Source organism: Hyaena hyaena, unplaced genomic scaffold, assembly GCF_003009895.1.
Source record: "Hyaena hyaena isolate Hyena2069 unplaced genomic scaffold, ASM300989v1 scaffold_88, whole genome shotgun sequence".
Taxonomy (NCBI): Eukaryota; Metazoa; Chordata; class Mammalia; order Carnivora; family Hyaenidae; genus Hyaena; species Hyaena hyaena.
In genome coordinates, this window is record NW_024080720.1 from 150,495 (window position 1) to 170,856 (window position 20,362).

General features: G+C 44.3%; 1 protein-coding gene across 1 annotated transcript; it reads right to left on the reverse strand.

Annotated features, from left to right (window-relative positions):
- Nucleotides 1–2,797: 2,797 nt before the first annotated feature.
- On the reverse strand, nt 2,798–17,303 carry CRYM (crystallin mu). The gene is made up of 8 exons (XM_039234380.1): nt 17,058–17,303; nt 16,416–16,569; nt 14,444–14,506; nt 10,663–10,764; nt 9,998–10,181; nt 6,244–6,365; nt 5,452–5,536; nt 2,798–3,146 (listed from the first exon to the last, which is right to left on the reverse strand). Exons 1-8 carry the CDS (start codon nt 17,225–17,227, stop codon nt 3,082–3,084), a joined length of 945 nt encoding a protein of 314 aa, XP_039090311.1. The 5' UTR covers nt 17,228–17,303; the 3' UTR covers nt 2,798–3,081.
- Between the last annotated feature and the right edge of the window lie 3,059 nt (nt 17,304–20,362).

The following is a 20,362-nucleotide window of genomic DNA, read 5'->3' on the forward strand; positions in this document are numbered from 1 at the left end:
TGACTAAGCCACCCAAGTGCCCCTTGACTGTTTTTTTTTTTAATTGAAGTATAGTGGACACACAATATTAGTTTCAGGTGTACAACATAGTGGTTCAATAATTACGTACTTATGAAATGCTCAACCATGATAAGTGTAGTTACCATCTGTCACCATACAACATTACTGAAATATTATTCACTATATTCCCTATGCTGTACTTTTCATCCCCATAACTTATTTTATATCTCAAAGTTTGTGTCTCTTAATTCTCCTCATGATAACTGTTTCTTTTCTATTGTGCCATGGTGGCATAGGGGCTCTTATGGAAAGATCAAAAGAAGAAATCTATGAATTATTTTAGGCACTTAAAAATTATTTTAAATTCCAATATAGTTAACATATGTTATAGTTAACTATAACTATATGTATATATAGTTATATATATATGCCTCAAAACCATAGTTATATATATGCCTCAAAACATATATATAGGCCTCAAAACATATAGTTTCCATTCATCTCTCAATTGACACTTGAGCTGCTTCCATAATTTGGCTATTCTAAATAATGCTACAATAAACATAAGGGTGCAAATATCTTTTTGAATTAGTGTTTTTGTTTTCTTTGGGTCAATACCCAGTAGTGAAATTGCTGGATCATGTAGTCATTTTATTTTTACATTTTTTTTGAGGAGCGTCCATATTCTTTTCCACAGTGGCTGTACCAGTTTGCACTCCCACCAACAGTACATGATAGTTCCTTTTTCTCCACATAGTTGCCAACACTTACTGTTTCTTACGTTTTTTATTTTAGCCATTCTGACAGGAGTGAGGTGGTATCTCATTGTGGTTTTGATTTGTATTTCTCTGATTGGTGATGTTGAGCATCTTTTCATGTGTCTGTTGTCTGTATGTCATCTTTGGAGAAGTGTCTGTTCATGTCTTCTGTCCATTTTTTAATCATATTGTTTTTCTGGTGTTGAGTTGTATAAATTCTTTCTATATTTTGGATAATAACCCTTTATTGGATATGTCATTTACAAATATCTTCTCCCATTCAGTAGGTCGTCTTTTAGTTTTGTTGGTTGTTTCCATTGCTGTGCAGAAGCTTTTTATTTATTTTTTTATTAAATTTTTTTATTGTTTATTTTTGAGAGAGAGAGGGAGAGAGAGAGAGACAGAGTGCAAGTAGGAGAGGCATAGAGAGAGAGTGAGAGGAAGACATAGAATCATAAACAGGCTCCAGGTTCTGAGCTGTCAGCACAGAGCCCAATGTGGGGCTTGAACGTATGAACTGCGAGATCATGACCTGAACAGAAGTTGGATACCTAATTGACTGAGCCACCCAGGTGCCCCAGAAGCTTTATAGTTTTATAAACTCTCAATAGTTTATTCTTGATTTTGTTTCCCTTGCCTCAGGAGACATATCTAGAAAGAAGTTGTTATGGCCAATGTCAGAGAAATTACTGTAATTAAGGCACTTTGAATAATCCCATTATCACACACCCTTCTGTACACATCCCTTAGGGTTGTGACCATTAAGTTCCCAGGAAAGACTTCATGGTCACTTGAGATGTACAGAGACAGATCACGTGGATATTTTATTCCAGTGCAAAGGCCCCTGTCCAGACAGCCTGGCAAACATGATAAACTTGTGGCTAAGCTACCTACAGCATTAAGAAGACCTGTTAGGAGGAGTCTGCATAGGAAAACAAAGCAATAGAAAATACTTTTCCTTGCTATCGACTTATCTCATAGCCAGCTTAGGAGTAGGGGTAGATCTGGATGGGGGAGGGGTCTTTGGCAGGACAAGAGCAACATAACTCTGCTAGTGATTCAGGGGAACTATGGAAAACACACCTCTTACAGGTGAGGAGGTTGAACTAGATGATTCCTAAAGAATTTCTCAACACTGATACTTAAGTGGACATCTGTAGATTTGCCTACCCAATACCCATTCCTCCCTCTCTTTGCTAAGAGACTGCTTCCCTTCTGTCAGCTCATGTGGTCAGGTGAGCTGATTCCATTCCTAACTTCAAGAGGGGCATGTGACCCAGGCCCAGATAAAAGGGGCATCAGAATAGTGGGATGATGTGTTTGTTTCAGGGACAGACACGTGGCACTGGACTGCACCAGAGTATTTCATCTCATTTAGCTCCAGTGTAAGGCACAGAAATGGGCACAGGACCTAAATGGTCCTGTGAGTCTCACTTGTGGGATAATCTCCATTTCTGTTAGGGTGGCTAAAGAGGATAGCCAGGGAAAAACTTACTTAGTAATGGAGCCAACACTGAAGAAAACAGAGCCCGGGGATGGAGAGAGCAAGACTGGGTCCTGTGGACACTTGGAGCCCTGGATACAGCTGTAGCTGTGAGTAGTTACCTGTGTGCTTCTTAATTACAAGAGCCAATACATTCCATTCTTCACTCATTCATTCTTTCAATCATTCTGCCCAAGGTAGTTTGAGTTGTGGTCTCTATCACTTGTGACCAAAAGAGTCCTGACCAATATAGAAGCTCCATTGTTCTTTGAAATTTAATTATTAGAAGCCAGAAACAAGTCTACATAAAGTATGATTCCATTTATATAAAATGCTCTGGAATCAGACAGTGGTGATGGTTGCACCCTGTGTACATGCTAAAAACCATTGAATTGTACACTTTAAACTGGTGAATTTATGTTACAGGAATCATATAGTAATTTAAAAAATTGAAATAAATTCAATTATGGTCATTGGAACTCCCCAGGAGTGAATGGAAGCACATGCTCTCCTCACTTCCTTTGCCATGGGGGATAGAAATGACCACAATAAGAACTGCAGACTTGGAAAATGCTTTATTTCAAGGAATTACAAAATGCAGTGAAATACAGGGGAAACGGAGCATCACTATAATCTGGTGTAACAGAAGAAATGGTCACCTAGTTTTGCTTTCCAACTACACACACAAATGGGATCTCATTATTTAAGGTAAGACATGATAAGCTCAAAACTATAGCTCACTGGACACTGGATTCCCTTATTTGATCTAGAAATCACAAGGCAGCTGGCAACAATATCCCTTAAACTGTTGCATCTTCCTCCATGCAAAGTTCCTTCATTTCATTTACCAGATGACCAGGAATCATACACTAGTTTCGCTGCAACCAGGTCTTCCACCGCCATTCCTGGAACGGGCAGAAATATGGTTCACTTTTTGTCAGAACATTGTTCCCTAGAATAGCCCAGGCCCTGTGACTGGCAGTTTCCTGATACACCATCTGTGCTGGTAATAACGCTCATTGGGGTAACATGGACTAATACCCAGAGGTGAGTTTAGGCTTGGAAAGTCTGCGAAGGACAGGATGAAGCAGAGAAAAGATGCTAAGCGGGAAATGACCACCAAACACATTTAAATGCCCTTCAAAGTTTAATTTAGGGTTCAGAAAACTTTCTGTGAACAGCAAGATGATAAATATTTAGGCTTTGCAAGCCCTATGGTTTCTCTTGCATTTAACTCTGCCATTGTGGTGCAGAAGCAGTCAAAAGTGATAGGCAAACGAGCCTGGTCATGTTCCAATACAACTTTCTTTATGGACACTCAAGTTTGAATTTCATAGGATTTTCACCTGTCACAGAATATTCTTTTTTTCCCCAGTCATTTGATTAGAAACTACTCCCAGTTTGAAGGCAGGACAGAAACAAGAGGTGGGCAGAGTATGGCCCACAGGCTACAGTTTGTAGACCCTTGGTCTTGTCCAAACCCTGTATCTTTCAGCAACCCCATTAATCTTGTTGTTTCGTAGCTTAACCTCAAGTGGGTATATGTTTTTAAAGGACAGGAGCTGAGTTTTTAAAAAAATTTTTATTGTTTTATTTATTTCTGAGAGAGAGAGACAGCAAGAGCAGGGGAGGTTCAGAGAGAGAAGGAGACACAGAATCTGAAACAGGCTCCAGGCTCTGAACTGGCTGTCAGCACAGAGCCTGACGCGGGGCTCAAACCCATGAACCACGAGATCATGACCTGAGCGGAAGTTAGACACTTAACTGACTGAGCCACCCAGGCGCCCCTGACAGGAGCTGATTTTTACTAATTTTTGTAGTCACCACTGTAACCAGTATGGAGTCTCATACATAATAGGTGTTTAATATGCACCTGCTAGATGAAAAGAAGTGTCTATAAACCAATCCCCAAAGCAAGAAAACAAACATTGCTCAGAAGGGCAGAGCCAATTTCTGCAGTATGGTCTCCTGAAGGGGTTGCTGACCTCTGATTTCTGAACTCTGAAACTTTCCATCACAATTGGATCAGTGTGATGTCTTTGAACTGGACTCTGGGTAAAGTTCATACTGCTTTTTCCTGTCTCCCTGTGCATGAGAGATTGTGAAAATATATTTAAAAGCCAGCAAGGCACAGATACTGACCCATTGGCATGGATGCTGGGGGGCCAGAGTAATCAATGTTCTGCCAAGTGTTAAAGCTTGGATGCTTGATCACAGGAAATAGGGAAGATCTTGGAAGAAGAGCAGAGGACATTCTTGGAGGCTCCGGACAGTAACTATTTAAATGAACCTGTTTGGGAGTATTTCAATATTTTAGGTGTATCAGCTGGCTATTAGCTCTATTACCATGTGTGTCCATTTCCTTAATTCCAGGTGGGGGGTGAAGTTGCTGGGCTGAGGGACAGACTGGACACTGGGAGCCCATCCTTTGTTGGGCTTCTGCCTGCATAACTTTGGTGGTAATTGGCAAGTAGGAGGGTAGGGAGAGAAGAACAAAAAGGGGTCTCAGGCTGTACTTCCTGCGTGAGTCTCTTCTAGTGGGTCTCCCTGCCATTTCCCTTAAGCTCCCTGTCTTTACAAAAAAAAAACCCACATTTTTTTAACGTTTATTTATTTTTGAGAGACAGAGAGACAGAGCACAAGTGGGGAAGGGTCAGAGACAGAGAGAGAGACACAGAATCTGAAGCAGCCTCTAGGCTCTGAGCCGTCAGCACAGAGGCTGACGTGGGGCTTGAACCCATGAACTGTGAGATCATGACCTGAGCCGAAGTCCGACACTCAACTGACTGAGCCACCCAGATGCCCCAAGCTCCCTGTGTTTAAACATCTCCTACCCCCACCTCTAAAGGATACCTTCTTCTGACTTTCATTTAGATTTAAGTCTAAATGACTTCCTGCTGACACTTGCTGTGTACAAATCATTTTACACACATACACACGTCACTTAATTCTCACAAACACTGAAGGAAACAGGTGAAGACACTGTGGCTCAGACAGAGTGAGGTCAGAGAAGGGAATCCCACACAGGACCACCCAGTTCCAGAGTTCATGGGCTTACTACCCACTATGCTAACACATGTAAATAATTGACCCAAATGACAGATTTCATGACTCAGCTACGGAGTCCAGTGACTCATTCCTCTTTGTACCAATGGGCAAGCCTCCTCTTGTGCTCTGGCTGGAGTGTGCCCTGGGAGCAACAGTCCTTACCTAAAGACTTGAACACTGTGGTCTTGTCGCAGAGCGCTGGCTTGACTCCCCTCACCACTTCTCCCAGCTCAGCAAAGATTTCAGCCTGTGAAATGAACACACATTAACCTGGGCCATGGAGTCAATGTCTGCTCTATTCAGTTTCTGAAGCAGGGCAGGGAGAGCACCCAGAACTGGATGAGGGATAACCTTGACAAAAGACCATTTGTAACTGGCTTCCCCCATTAAAGAAAATATTCATTCATTCATTCATTCATTCACTCATTCATTTATTGCATAGCATCTGCCTTTGTGATATACCATGAATGCAGAGATACAAGTTTGTAGCCAGGGGAATGTCTGGCCAAGGCAGTGTATCAGTGAGGAAATAAGCATGTTCTTATCTGAACACTCATTCTGGCAGCCCTCTTCTTGCTCCTATGCTCTGATTACAAAAGAATAAGGCCAGAAAGTGGCCAACCCCAGTCTTACTATGTTGGCCATATTGGGAAGGCTGCCAGCCACTTATCTCCCAATCTCACTGCTTCATAGGACAGCTCAGTCCGATGGGAAGAATCCATCAAGCTACTCTCTCCAGGCAAAGGGGACAGGAAAGCACATGTCACTACCATAATGGCCACATTATTCTAGAAGGGGATTAGAAAGGGTTGCGGGATGTTTAGGAGTTGTTACCCCACAAAGTGGTGGGGGTGACCAAGGTCTGGAGCAGTCCAAATGGAAGGGAAGGTTCATGAAACCCTGGTATCCAGGCGAGGCCGGCTGGGCAGCAGCCCACCAGGAGGAGAGGCTCACCCCCGACAGGAGGACGTCTCCAGACTCTTTCAGGGCAGCCTCTTGGGAATCCACATACAGCACAGCCTGTTTCATCAGCTCGTCGTCCAGCTCTCTCCAGTCAGGTCTGCTGGCTCCGATGGCTAAGAGACAGCAACACAGACCCTGAGCCCAGAAATAGTGGTGAGGGACACTGTACATGTGCCAAAAAGTGGAAGAAGGGTGGGGAAAAGAAGGTGACAGAAGACATGTGGGAACATACAGGTTTGGGATGCCTCATTTCCCAATGCCAACCTCCCCACTCAGCAAGACTGAACACTCATCATTAAGAATAATGCCTGTCTTTTTTTTTTTTTTTTTTTTTTTTTTGCATTTCATACCAAGATCTTTCTAAGAGAGTTTGAGACAACCTAGCATTCATTTATTGGCTGCCTGCTATCCGTGGGATGTTTCGCACATTTTATTTATAGTCCTCACAAGTACACTTGATGTCTGATTCCCATTTACAAGGTACACAAAGGAGGCTCAAAGAAGTGAAAGTGCTTGCCATGGTTGCGTATCTAAGACGTGTCCCTGTGGCCCTGCAAGTGCCATGCCTTTGACGCCTCTTCTGTTTATTGCAGGCAGTAACCTCTTTACAAAAATCTGAGAACAAAGACATCACTTACAGCTTATTCATACCCTATATTCCTCCATCTTCTGTCAATCTACTTGTTCTTGAATCCTTCCCATTCCTCACCCTCAACCATTTTTCCCTTAACTCATGATAAAGGAGCCCAGTGCCAGGCTCACAGAGAAGCCCCAGTAGAGAGGAAACTGGCTCCATCCTGGCACTGAGATATCACATCCTTTGCAGGGAGTCCAGGAGCATAATGATGAATCCAAGGAATCCCACCTCCTGGCACTGGCACATAATGTAGAGGCTCCCACCAAAAGCCCGCAGGGCCAGGCAGGTAAGGAACAGGAGCAAAAATGGTCAGAGGGGCTGGATTGGAAATGGTGGAGCCCTAGGTACAGAGAAGAAAGCAGGCCCTTATAAAAAGGGCAGCCATCATTTAGCTCCAGCTAATTGTGGCCATGTGAGAATGCAGGGCTGCTGTTAGATATTCTCCCTTCTTCCTTTTTTTTTTTTTTTTTTTTAAAGAAAAGCAGGAAATCTATTTGCATGTGTTATTTCTAGATTTTTAGAGCACACTATGGTCCAAACAAAACACATCTGCTGGCTGGATCCAGCCCATGGCCAGCTAGTCTTTGGAAACCACTATAAAGCCTTGCACCCACATAAGGCAGCATTTATGTGCTTTCCAACATTGTGTCCAGTTTCCTCTACTTGTTCCCTCCCCTGCTGTTGTCCCCCCCACTCTAGTTTTCAAAGAGAGTGGTGTAAAAATGTCCTTCTCGAAGGTCATTTGTGTGGGGAGTTCTGTAGAACAAAAGCAGTAACTAAATGAAGCTTGTAAATAAATCATAAGCTGGTGGGAAAAACCCTAGCTTCTCAAGCCACCTCTTCTCATTGCACTTGCATCCCCCCCCACCCCCACCCCTGAGCTCTGAGCAGGAGTTCTCAAAGGGTCCTGTGAGGCCACTTGGATAGATGGAGGTGGGCCAGGCAGCAAAGGGAGGGGAGGGGTCTCACTCAGTCAGGGCCCTGGCCTTGCTCCAGTAGAGCAAGACCGGGTAAGGGTGGGACCCCAGCTAGGGCAGGAGGGGGAGGGTGCAGGGTGTGAGTAAAATCAGGCCTATCTCTTAGCCAAGCTGTAAAGCAAGTAAAATCTGTTGTTGGTGTTCGCCTGTCAACCACACTTGTAACATACTTTTCTGAAATATATTTGATACTTCTGTAAACACATAAACCAATTTTGTCTTTGGGCTAAGGACGTAGAAGCGATGCCTTGACTCAAAATCGAGGCAGAGCTTCCTGGAGATTCCAGTGTGAGAGAGATTCTCATTTGTTGGCTTTGAGGATGGAGCAGCCACACGGCACAGAATCTGGATGGCCTCCAGGAGCTGAGAGTAGCCCTCAGGAAACCCGTTATTCCTCTCTTAACAATGTGAAGCATCTGCACAACCACCTGAGCCTAGAAGAGGGCTCTGAGCTCTTGATGAGACCGCAGCTCAGATAACACCTTGACTTCTTCCTTGTGTGAGCAGAGGCCCCCAGCTAAACCGTGCCCAGAACCACAGAAACTGCAAGATAATACATATATGCTTCTTTAAGCTGAAAAAAAAAATCAAGTCAGTCTTGCTGAACATTCAGCTCTTGTCCGTTTTACCAAAAACTGGTTTCTTTTGATTTTCCAAGTCCTTCCAGAAATGGTCTTACTGTCATAAAGCAAGAACTGACCCATATCTTGCCTGCTTACCCTCTGGACCCACATCATAACACTAGTCCCAAACAAGCTGAGACCTTCACTTCGCGTTGGCCCACTCCTCAGACAAGCCACACACTGGTTTCCTTCACAGAATTTATCTGTAGCTGGAACCATCTAGTCTATTTGCTTACCTGTTTGTTGTCAATTTCCCTTAACCTGAATGTAAGCATCAGGAAAGAAAATGCCCCCATGTGCTGGTTTCTTTTCACCTCCCCAGCATCTAGCATAGTGCCTGGCACATGGCAGGGATTTAGGACACATTTGTGATTGGGTGTGCAATCATGACACTGAGCTCCTGCCTGCTCTCTGCCAATGTGTACAGAATTCTTAGCTTCTGAGTTCACGCCAGGTGGTTGTCACCAGAACAGAGGGCACTGATGACCTGTTTAAATCCCTAGTATTTGCCCTCCTTGCTCACCAGATTCCAGTCTTCTTTTTGGAAGATAATAGAGAGTATAATTTAAGAACTTGTGCTCTGATGGTAGATTGCCTCAGTTCAAATACCAGCTCTACCACTAAGAATCTCTGACTTTGGGCAAGTTATTTAATCTCTCCATGTCTTGGTTTACCCACCTATAAAGTGAAGGTAATGATAAGAATAGCCCCTACCTCATAAAGTTGTTGTAAGGATTGAACGATGTAATATAAATAAAGAATTTAGGGGCGCCTGGGTGGCTCAGTTGGTTAAGCGTCCAACTTTGGCTCAGGTCACGATCTCACGGTTCATGGGTTTGAGCCCCATGTCAGGCTCTGTGCTGACAGCTCAGAGCCTGGAGCCTGTTTCAGATTCTATGTCTCCCTCTCTCTCTGACCCTCCCCTGCTCACGCTGTCTCTCTCTGTCTCTCTCTCTCTCAGAAATAAATAAAACATTAAAAAAAAAAGAATTTAGGACAGCACCTGCAATAGTAAATACTCAATATAGACCAGCTCTTGCTACAACCTTCAGAGTCATCTGAGAGTCTGCAGAAGCCCCAGGAACTCTTATTTTTGGAGTCCCACCCATCCTATCACACATATTATGACATCCACATGTCATATTAAATGTATTTTGTGCTGTAATTAAAAAAAACTTTAGGGGGGTAATTCTAAGTATTTTTAAGAAAGAAGGAATTATTTGGCTTTTGTAATTTAAATTTCATTACATTTAAGAACTTAGCTGTGACTGATCACCTGCCATAATGGTACATTTTAGGGAACTTAAATTTATAAGCTTCAGGTTTGTGATTTTTGTTTCAAAGTTTTGAGTGAATATTGTTTTTCAGGGCTCACACGTCTCTGAGGACCTTAAAAGGGTTGGTCATTCTGCGTGAATAAAATAGCTGTGCAGGCGAAGCCACCTGGTTTAGCCCAGGGACAACTCTGGCCACCACTTACCCATGGCTCTTGGAGCCACTCTGCTTACCATTGATGTGAGCCCCTGGCTTCACCCATTCGCCAAACAAAATGGGCTCTGTTGCCATGGTGACTGTGATGATCACATCTGCACCTGTCACTGCCTCCTGGACCGATGAACAGACCTGTACCTCTCCTTGAACCGTGTCTGCAAACTTCTCTGCATTTTCTTTGGTGCGATTCCATATCCTCACCTTCATTGGGGGCAACAAGAGGGACATTGGTACCTTGATTGTTTGTCTGTTTATGTTTCATTATGTTTCACTGGTGCCAGGGGAAAGCTGAGACACTCTAAGGTAAGGGGATTTAAATCATCCCCTATGGGCGTGCCTGGGTGGCTCCTTAAGCATCCAACTCTTGATTTCAGCTCAGGTCATGATCTCATAGTTTGTGGGCGCGAGCTCCATGTCAGGCTCTGTGCTGACAGTGTTGGGCCTGCTTGGGATTCTCTCCATCTCCCTCTCTCTCTCTGCCCCCTCCCACTAGCACACAAACATGCAGGCGTTCTCTCTTTCTCTCTCATGAACAAACAAACAAACAAACATTTAAAAAAATAGTCTAGATCAGACTCTTGACCTTACTATTTCGGAATTGCCCATGTTGCAGAGAAGGAGTATAGATAAAGGTCACTTATTCCTCCCTCTCCTCTTCTCCCCTAACCTTCCCTGGACTTACCTCCTTGAAGGAGAATTGCTCTGTGAAGACCTCGTAGTGGCTGTAGGCCTGGACCCCAGCCCCAAGGATGCACAGCACTTCACTGCTGGGTGGTTTCAAAAACTGTTTGAGAGAAACCAGGTGGCAAAGGTCAAGGGACACATCAGTCAGGTGAAGAACAAACAGTTTGAGTATGAGGTGTCTTTGGCCCCATCTTCAGCTCCCTCACTATCTTTTGGGCAATGAAGGAGATGGTGTTTCATGTTTCAGCTCTCCTCTGTACAGTGTGGAGCGGAGGAAGGAGCCTTCACTGAGCCTCTAATATATGCCAATGCTTTACCCTCATGATCTCATTTCGTCCAGATAATCACCCTGTGAGCAAGGCACTCCTATTTTTATCCTCTTCTAGATGAAGAAATTGGGGTCCAGAGAGGTTAAGTAACTTGCTCAGGGTCCTACAACTATTAAATGGCACAGTGGGACTCCAAAACCACATCATTCATTCTTCAAAGCCCACATTCTTTCTCCTGTGCCACCCCATCTCGGGGACATGATAGGCCACCCTCACTTTTCAGAGCCCTGAGTTATTTCTAAGAGCTACCTGGAATCCACGGGCCCTTGCACCTCAAGGTTCTCCATTATATTTTTGAAATCCACTGTTGATCTTTTCTCAGCCGCCATCTTTCTTTAAAGAGGAATGTAGAGCTGGCATTTGTGGCACCTGCTAAGGATGTATGTGTGTCTGTGTTGGGGACTGGGGTTCTATGATCAACTCCTATCAAGTGTCACCTCTCAGGTGATTCTTTCTGACCTCCCTGATAGAGGTCACCCCTTCACAGCACTTATTTCTTTATAGATTCTTACTTCTTTACTGATCTGTAAGCCCATGAGGACAGAGACAGTCTCATTTGCACAGATGTGACACAAATCTACTATTACATGTGAGAAATAAAGCAGAATTCCTGAACCTCAGCATGACTGACATTTGGGCTGGATAATTCTTTGTCAACAGAAACAGGTGGGTTGTCCTGTGTATTACAGGATGGTTAGCAGTATCTCTGGCCTCTATCCATTTGATATTCGTAGCATCCCTTAATTCCCCTAGTTGTGACAAACCCAAAAATGTCTCCAGATATTGCTAAACATTCCTGGGACAGGTGGCAAAATCCTTCAGGCACAGCATCCATATAAAATAAGAGCCTCTTGTGGGGCACCTGGGTGTTTCAGTCAGTTGAGCATCTGACTCTTGATCTCAGGGTTGTGAGTTCAAGCTCCACACTGGACTCCACGCTAGGCATGAAGCCTACTTAAAAAAAAAGTGTATGTGTGTGTGGGGATGGGGAAGAACCTCTTCTGCCTTTTCTGTATTTCTTTCAGTAAATTAAGTCTGTTCTTTCTTCAGTATTAATTATTGCACTTCTGGAATGTAATCCTAAAAGTGAAAGTCTTTTTCATTATTAATTACTAGCCAAAAGGAGTCAGAGAAATAGTAGCAGACGTTCATTTTTCCTATAGCTGCAGGAGAGATACCATTTTGTGCCGTAATATATAGTTCAAAGTATCTGACTTGTTGACATTAGAAGTAACCAGAGACAGGGAGCCTGGGTGGCTCAGTCGGTTAAGCGTCCGACTTCGGCTCAAGTCATGATCTCACGGTTTGTGGGTTCGAGCCTCGCGTCGGGCTCTGTGCCGACAGCTAGCTCAGAGCCTGGAGCCTGCTTCAGATTCTGTGTCTCCCTCTCTCTGACCCTCCCCTGCTCATGCTGTCTCTCTCTCTCCGAAATAAATAAAACACTGAAAAATTTTTTAAAAAAAGAAGTAACCAGGGGCGCCTGGGTGGCTTAGTCGGTTGAGCGTCCGACTTTCGCTTAGGTCATGATCTCGCGGTTCATGGGTTTGAGCCCCGCGTCGGGCTCTGTGCTGACTGCCAGCTCAGAGCCTGGAGCCTATTTCAGAGTCTGTGTCTCCCTCTCTCTCTCTGACCCTCCCCTGCTCACGCTGTCTCTCTCTCTCTCTCCTAGAAATAAATTAAAAAAAATTAAAAAAAAAAGAAGTAACCAGAGACTATTAAAACAAACAAACAAGAAACAAAAACAAAAACAAAAAACCCACAACAGCCATTTTCTTGGGCCTCACCCTCAGTGAGTTCAAATCTGTGTTTTGGGGATCTGAATTTTTTAAAAACATTCCCCAGGTGATGGCTGCTGCATAGCTTGAGTTGGAAACCACAGACTGGGGCCAAGAAGACCAGGCAGTCTCGGAAGATCCCACAGCTATGTGGGTTACGTGACTTTAGGGAAGTCCTAGTCTCCATCTCCTCTAGGACAAAATGAGGCCAATAATACTTGTTCCCCTCCCCCAACAGAAACCGAAAGATCTGTCAAGACAATGGGTTGGAAGCTATTTTGAAAAAGACCAGAGTCCTTTACCAATAAATGAAAGGCAGTCTTGTACCAGTGAATATATATATTTAAAGGAGTCCTTGATTGTTTCAGTCTGAGTTGGGTCTGGATATACTTCAAAAAAACCAGTTCATCCAGGTGTGCGGTCTGCCCTCTTCCTACACAATTTCCAGGTTAATTCTTACATTCTTCTCTCCACTCTAGTGTTTAGAAGACCTTAACACACTCACTATCTGAACACCTGGTGTCTGCTACTCCCCAGACCCATCTCTTTATGCTCAGTCCTCATAAACTCCTAAACCAGCTCAGCAGACCATTTACATTTCCAGTTCATGTGAAAGACACCCAGTTGTCCAAGCCTTTTCTCCTTAATCCTAACCTCTACAGATACTGTTTTTCTTATAGGATACCATGACAGTGCTTGGGAACATCATCACCACCTTCACTTGCTTTCCCTTCTGCCGGAAGAGTGCCCCCCCTCCACTTACTTCCTTCAATTTTTACTCAAATGTCACCTTCTTCATGGGTAAGATCTTCTGTGAGTAATTCAGAATGTCACCCCTCCCCAGTATTCTAGATTCTGCTTTATTTTCACGCAGCACACTGTTTTCGGTAGGTGGTGTTTTTTTTAAGGCAAATCCTACAAATCCTAGCATGTTATTAACTCAAAAGAGGTTTGTTGTTGGTTAATTATTTCCTTAGCAAACCAGGCTCTGCGTTTTACTTTTCATCTTGTGTGTTGTCTAAACCCCCGAGTGTGTGCCACTCTGTTTTGTTCACTGCCGTATCCCTGACGTTTAGAACAGTGCCCAACATATAGTGGGATCTCAGGTGGTACTAGGTGAATGAATACATGAGTGTGCTCAGATCTCTTCAGCTTCCCCTCTACTTCTTGTGCAGGATTGGCTTTGGCCTATCGGCAACCACCGTGATTTACCTGGAGCAGTGTGGTACGGGGGGTGGGGGGGAGGGCAACAAACCAGTCCTGGGGGTCACAGAAGTTAAATTTTAAATTCTTGCTCTGCTTATTAGTAGCTGTGTGATCTTGGGTGACTCACATAACCTCTCCGAGCCACATTCCCTAAACCTGGCAAATGGAGATCATCCTATCTCCTTTGCAAGGTTGATATAAAGATAAGGAATAAGGTATGCAGGATACCCAGTATCTAGTGGTGCTCATTAAATGGTAGCTAGTAGTTTTGTGAATCCCTGTGCTCACAACTGGACTGGAACTCCATAACTCCTGGGATGTCAATCCCAGTTTTGGCTTGTTATAGTTCCAGATACATCCAAAGGAATACCGAAGTAAGTTCCTCACTTCTTCCTTAGGCTTTCAAGCTTGAGATACACAACCCCACTCTCCAGCAAACCTCAACAGCACAGGTTGGCACTAATCTTACCTTGGTGGCAATGGCAGATACTGCAGCTGTTCTCTTTGCGGTGATGACATTTCCATCCATGACCTTGGAGGAAAGGAGAGGCAGTGAGCAAGGGGCACTCCAAGCCACTACTTAAGCAGAAAGAAGCAGCTCAAAAAGAACAGGCTCAGGAAGTATCACAGTATCCTACAAAGAGCACAGGCTTGCTATCAGATCTGGAGCTAATTCTTCTGCTTGTGAGAAATGCAACTTTGAAGAAATATCTTAATCTCTAAGGACCATTTGCCTCACCTGTAAAAACAAAGGCAATGCCAATCATTCAGAAGATTTTGAGGATTAAAAACACTCACGTAAATGTAAACATCTAGCATACGATGAGCCTTCAAGAATTGCCCATTTTCTTTTCTTGCCTTGGGTCTCTCAAAACACCAGATGAAGGAGAAACTTGAGGAATTAGAGTAAGTCATATGACATCTGTGCAAGGGTCATGAAGTTCTACCTCATTGGCTCTTAACTACTACCACACACGTGGAGAGCTTTGTGAAGATACAGATGCCCAGGGAATCTCTCTAAGGGAGGGACCCAGACACCCTTGTTTTCAAAAGCTCCCCAGATGATTCTGAATTACATCTGGCTAAAAATAACCATCATTTTTGCATTATTCTCTTGTTTTTAAGTTATTCATCTTAGTTGCTCACCAGGTAGCATCAGTATTCTCACTTTAGTAAGTGAATCAGTTACTACTGAGCAGATTCAGGAAGGATCTAAGGTCTTGTCATTTCGTTTAAAAGCCTGAGTCGGTCCCACTTTCCGGGGGAACCACCATTGGTAGGTGGTATGAATGTCATCTCCTCAGAATGAGTATAGGCTGGGTAGAGCTACACAGTCTTCCTGGAGGAGTGATGTACAGCCAGGTTCCTTGATGAGCCAGAAATTCAGGGGAGGAGGATTTAGAGATCCAGAAGTATGGGTGGAATGAAGGAGACTGACCCAGCTAATAACTCAACTGCCTGGTCTCTGAGCCAGCTTTGAGGGCACAGAGACACATGAGTTACGAATACAAGCTCCATCATCACGCAGACCTAGAATGATTCCTGGGCCTTTCGCTAACCAGCTGTATGTCCTCAAGCAAAGTGGTTCTACTACTCTGAGGTTCAGAGTCTTTAACAAAAATTGGGAGTGGGGCATGAAATAAAAACTCCCACAGAGGAATGTTGTCATAATTGAATGAGATCAAATCCTCTTCCCTGGCACATGGTAAGTGCTCAGTAAGTGGCAGTTAGAAAGGCAGTAGACACAATCTCCAGAGAGTATAGACCCTGGACTTACACTGAGTAGGTCTGCAGTCCAGCCATGCCACTTATTAGTGAGGTAAACCTGGGTAAGATGGGCATAGTTGGCTCTATGCTCAGCTTCCTCATCTGCAAAATGGGGGTGATGATATTACATACCTCACAGAGTGGTTCTAAGTATTAAGAGAGTTAGTACAAGTCGACTAACCATGCCTGACACATACAAAGTGCTCAGTGAATGAGCTACTGCTTCATTTCGATACTACCATTAAATGTTAAAACAGGTTACTGTGTATCTCTCAGAAAGCCTTTCAGGGATTACAGGACACTCCTTTTCTTCCACTAGAGAAGTCACTAAATAAATGTTTCCTTCGCTGAGTTTGATCAAACTATATATTGGAGTAACTGGCACAGGGCAAGAGCATATAAAAGAATGATGAGATTATTCCTTCCACACTGTCATACACTTGAAGTAGCAGTGTGCTCAGGTGCTGCATTGTGCATCCTCAAGCAGTCCTAGAAACAGATACAGAATCACAGATAACCTTCAGTGTTGCTGGTATCCAGAGACATCATTACTCAGAGAGGGACATGTGTGGTCACCATCAAAACTCCACCCAGCTCTCTCAGAGAACTAACTTCCCGAGGCTAGCTCTGGGCCCAGGACCCCCCACTTCATCCCAGGGCAGGGAGTTGCTCACCGCCAGCAGGGAGCCATTGCTGGGCTCAAAGAGCAGCACAGTGGCCTGGTGGGAGGGGACCGTGGAAGTGGTGCTGTGGCCCTCGTAGAAGGTGACCAACTTGGTGGTCAGGGCGTCTTCTGCAGCGCTGTAGGCAGGCATGACCCCCAGGAAGCTACAAGGAGAGAGGCATAGCTTCAACCCCTTCCAACCAATGCTGGGGTATCCTAAGTCCCCATATAAGCTCCTTTCTCTTTCCTGTCACTGCCCGACTGTCCTCCCTTCCCCCCATGCCTCTGCCCTTCCTTTAGCAGTATGCGGAGTATGTTCTTACGCGGAGTCTGGCTCTGCGTAAGAGAAACTATCCTAGTTCTGCTACTACCTACCTGCGTAACCTTGGGTAAGTTAACCTAAGTCTCAGTTTTCCCCATCAGTAAATGCTTGCATCAATACCTACCTATATGGAGAATGTGTTGAATTAAACAAGATAACTCCTGTAAAGCGCCCACCTGGCGCCGTGGATAGCGCAACATTAGGTGGCAACTGTTACTAGCCGTGATTTAGACGAGCCCTGTCTTCCTTTCTCCCGATGCCTCCCTTCGCATGCCTTCCCTTCCCCGTTTCCAGTTTCTCCAGCACCTGGCCCCCGCCTTTCTCACTCACCCCCTGTGCTTGGCCACCGGTACCACGGTGCGCACCGGCTGCGTCACCCCTCCGTCGGGGCCGCTGGAGAAGTTGGCCAGAGCCGCCTCCAGAGGCGGGATGAGGAGGCTGGAGCTGCGGAGGTGCTCCAGCACCTCGGCGGCGCTCAGGAACACCGGCGCCGGGCTCATCTTGCCGCGGGCCTTCCAATTTCAGGAGGGCACAGCTCACCGTGTTCCCGAGGCTGCGCCGCAAATGAACGCTCGGAGCTGCGGTGCCGCCTACTGGTCACCGCCTAGCTGAGGGGGCGGGGCAACGCTGGTCTCCCCCCGCCGCCTGTCTCCCCCGCCTCCCCACCCCCAGTGGCGGAGGTGGGTCCCCTGCAGCTGTGAATTCTCCAGGCTTGCAGCTGAGGCAGGGGCGAGCTGGGAGTTAAGGATTCTTGGGTCCACTTCCACAATTCCTATAATTAGCTGTAGTCATTGCAAAGCGCTTAGACGCTCCCACCCTCACTCTTCCCCACCTGCCGTCCTCTCCCGGAAAGAGACAGGGGACATGGGGGGCTCAAACGGTGGTGGGATTCCCTTTTTTCTTAAATTGTTACCTGCTACTAGGAGATCTAAGATGAAAGAATATAGTTATTTAAAAAACATTTTCTTTTCAATTCTGCCCCTTTATGGAGTCTCTTATCCCAACCTCCCTCCCACTCTCACTCCCACGTCCGGATCCCAGACTACCGATTGTTTTAAGTGCACAATTTTCTTCTAGGTTAACTAACTCAACTAACCTTCACCTTTTAAAAAGGTGGAAGTTCTCAGGACAAGATGTAATGGCCTCAGCGAGTGACACAGAGAGCCAAAATGCCTAAGAATGCATAAGACGACTTAGGTCTTTTCTTCAAGGAGCTTATTCTTGAGAGGAGGAAATAAGACTATATGTACAACAGGAAGGTAACCAAAATGCAGGGTGGTAAATTGTAGCTGCCGAATCAGTGATAGGAAAAATAAATGTTTCTGATAATTCAAAGAAAAGAGATCATTTTGATATAGACTGTTTAGAAGATTTTATGAAGGAGGGGGAATAAATCAAGCCAAAAAATAAAGTTAACAATGGTAAAACAACAACAGTGTTAACAGGGACGCTTATTGACCTATGCTATGTACTAGGTAATGCACCATGCATTTTATGTGCATCACCTCATTGAATTATACAACCTCTGTGATAGGTAGGTGTTTTTAGCTGTTTTAGCCATTTGAGGCTCTGAAGAGTGAGGGGCTTTGTCCACAATCACCCAGCACATCAGCAGATGAGTTGGGATCTGCCCTTGAAGTCTGTCTCCAGAACTCTAATCCTTTTTATTTTTTTAATGTTTATTTAGTTTTTGAGAGAGAGACACACAGAGCATGAACAGGGGAGGGGCAGAGGGAGCAGGAGACAGAATCTGAAGCAGACTCCAGGCTCTGAGCTGTCAGCACAGAACCTGATGTGGGGCTCAAACCCACGAACCATGAGATCATGATCTGAGCCAAAGTCAGATGCTTAACTGACTGAGCCACCCAGGCGCCCCTCCAGAACTCCAATCCTAACAATTAAGCTACATTGGCAGAAAGAGAGGAAGAGGGCATTTCCAGCCAGGTGAAGCCCATGGCTGGAAAAAATATTGTCTAGTCCTTAGAAGTAGTGTTTTGCTAGACAGAGTTGGGTTGGAACAGAGGGGTGCATGTGGAGGGCTGGGGGCTGATGTCTGGGAGCACCAGAATATAAAACTGGGAATGCCTCTTGGAATCAGGAGGCTAAGAAGTGTGATTCTTTGGAAAGAAATAACATGCTCCAAAAAATGACTATTTAAAAAGATGATTCTTGTGCCAATGTATAGGATGAAACAGATGAGCAAATGTGTAGTCTGAGAGACAGGTCAGGGGCCTCGAGTGCTTCTGTTGTTACTCCCCTGATATTTGGGTTGAGAGCTGTGTAGGACATTTCTTAGGAAATAGTCATATCATAACAAACGGCAGTATTTGGGGAAATGTCAAAATATTTACCAATGAAATAAGTTGTATATTATGTACTTAGCACATAGGCTTGGCACAGAGTACCCACGTAATAAATGAACATCTATCATCAAAAAAGGGAGAAGATTCTGTGGTGATTGGGAAAAGCTGATTTCAATGACACAATTTTGTGTGTTCAGTTCACCACTCCTAGAAATGGATGCCCAAGGCTGCTGGGTTACAGAAATGTTTATGGGCCATAATTTGTGTTATTATATCATATTTATTGGGTTAAAAATATAGAGGTATAAAGAGAATAAGGAGTTTCGTCTGTTATTCTTGGGGATAAAAAAAGCAAAACCGAATACTAAGAGAAATATGAATTAGGATAGCTGGATTTTTTTTTGTTTTTTGCTTCCATCATTAATTAAATAACTGAGCCCTGGTTAAAATAGAAAGCTCCCGTATTCCTTTTAGACCATCCTGTCTATAAGTCACCTCAAATCATCTTCCTTATAAAGCTTTTGTATCATCACCCAGGTCCTCAGTAAAGTACCACTGGGAAAACTGATCTTGATTGAATCAATTTTGTTGGGGCCAGTGACACAGGGTACTAATTGGTTCCAAGACTCCAGAACATTTTCAAAATGGAAGTTATGCAACATCTCTGACTACAGTCAGGAGTGTACAACCTGGCAGGTAGAAGCAAATTCTTAGGTGATCACATATGCCAGGAATCCAACTGCCAGGTTCTGTGGAGGCTCTAATACCTTCTGACAGCTCTTTTATTTTTTACTTAATATATTTTGTTAAAAATTATACTACCTTCTTTAGCTTCAGCAGAAGCAAAATTAGCATATGATTGGAGATTAATGTTCTATTTTAATCATTTTTAATTTGCATCAAAATAACTTTGCATAACTATTTAAAAGACAGGATCCATGAATTACCCAAAATCATCTTCCTTTTATGGCTTTTGGTAACATCACCCAAGTCCTTAGCAAAATTTTACTTGTCAAACAAGAAGGTCTTGTTTGAGCTTAGGAGCCTATGACTACCTTTGGAAGAAGTCCTCATAGAAGAGTAGGGCAGCCTTCTTCCTCCCACCCAGAGTGGATAGGAGTAGTGGTTTTAGGGAGGCTGGTTAGTCCTGAATTCCAAGTGATTAGCACAAGTCTGATGTCCAACTGTAGAACATGATCTAGAATCTAGATTAGAAGCTGGTTTTGCAGGTGTGGACTGAAAGTAGACCATCCCACTGTACAAAAGACACTCCCCTGCCCCAAATGTTCCTGAGGGGGGGATCACTGAAGTTGGCTGAGACAGTGGGGGATA

Coding starts and splice junctions, on each gene's coding strand:
- CRYM (XM_039234380.1), bottom strand. CDS start 17,227: ATGAGCCCGGCGCCGGTGTTCCTGAGCGCCGCCGAGGTGCTGGAGCAC. Junction 16,570..17,057: donor CCGGTGGCCAAGCACAGGGG/GTGAGTGAGAAA, acceptor CTCTCCTTGTAG/CTTCCTGGGGGTCATGCCTG. Junction 10,182..10,662: donor AGCAATTCTCCTTCAAGGAG/GTAAGTCCAGGG, acceptor CCCCCAATGAAG/GTGAGGATATGGAATCGCAC.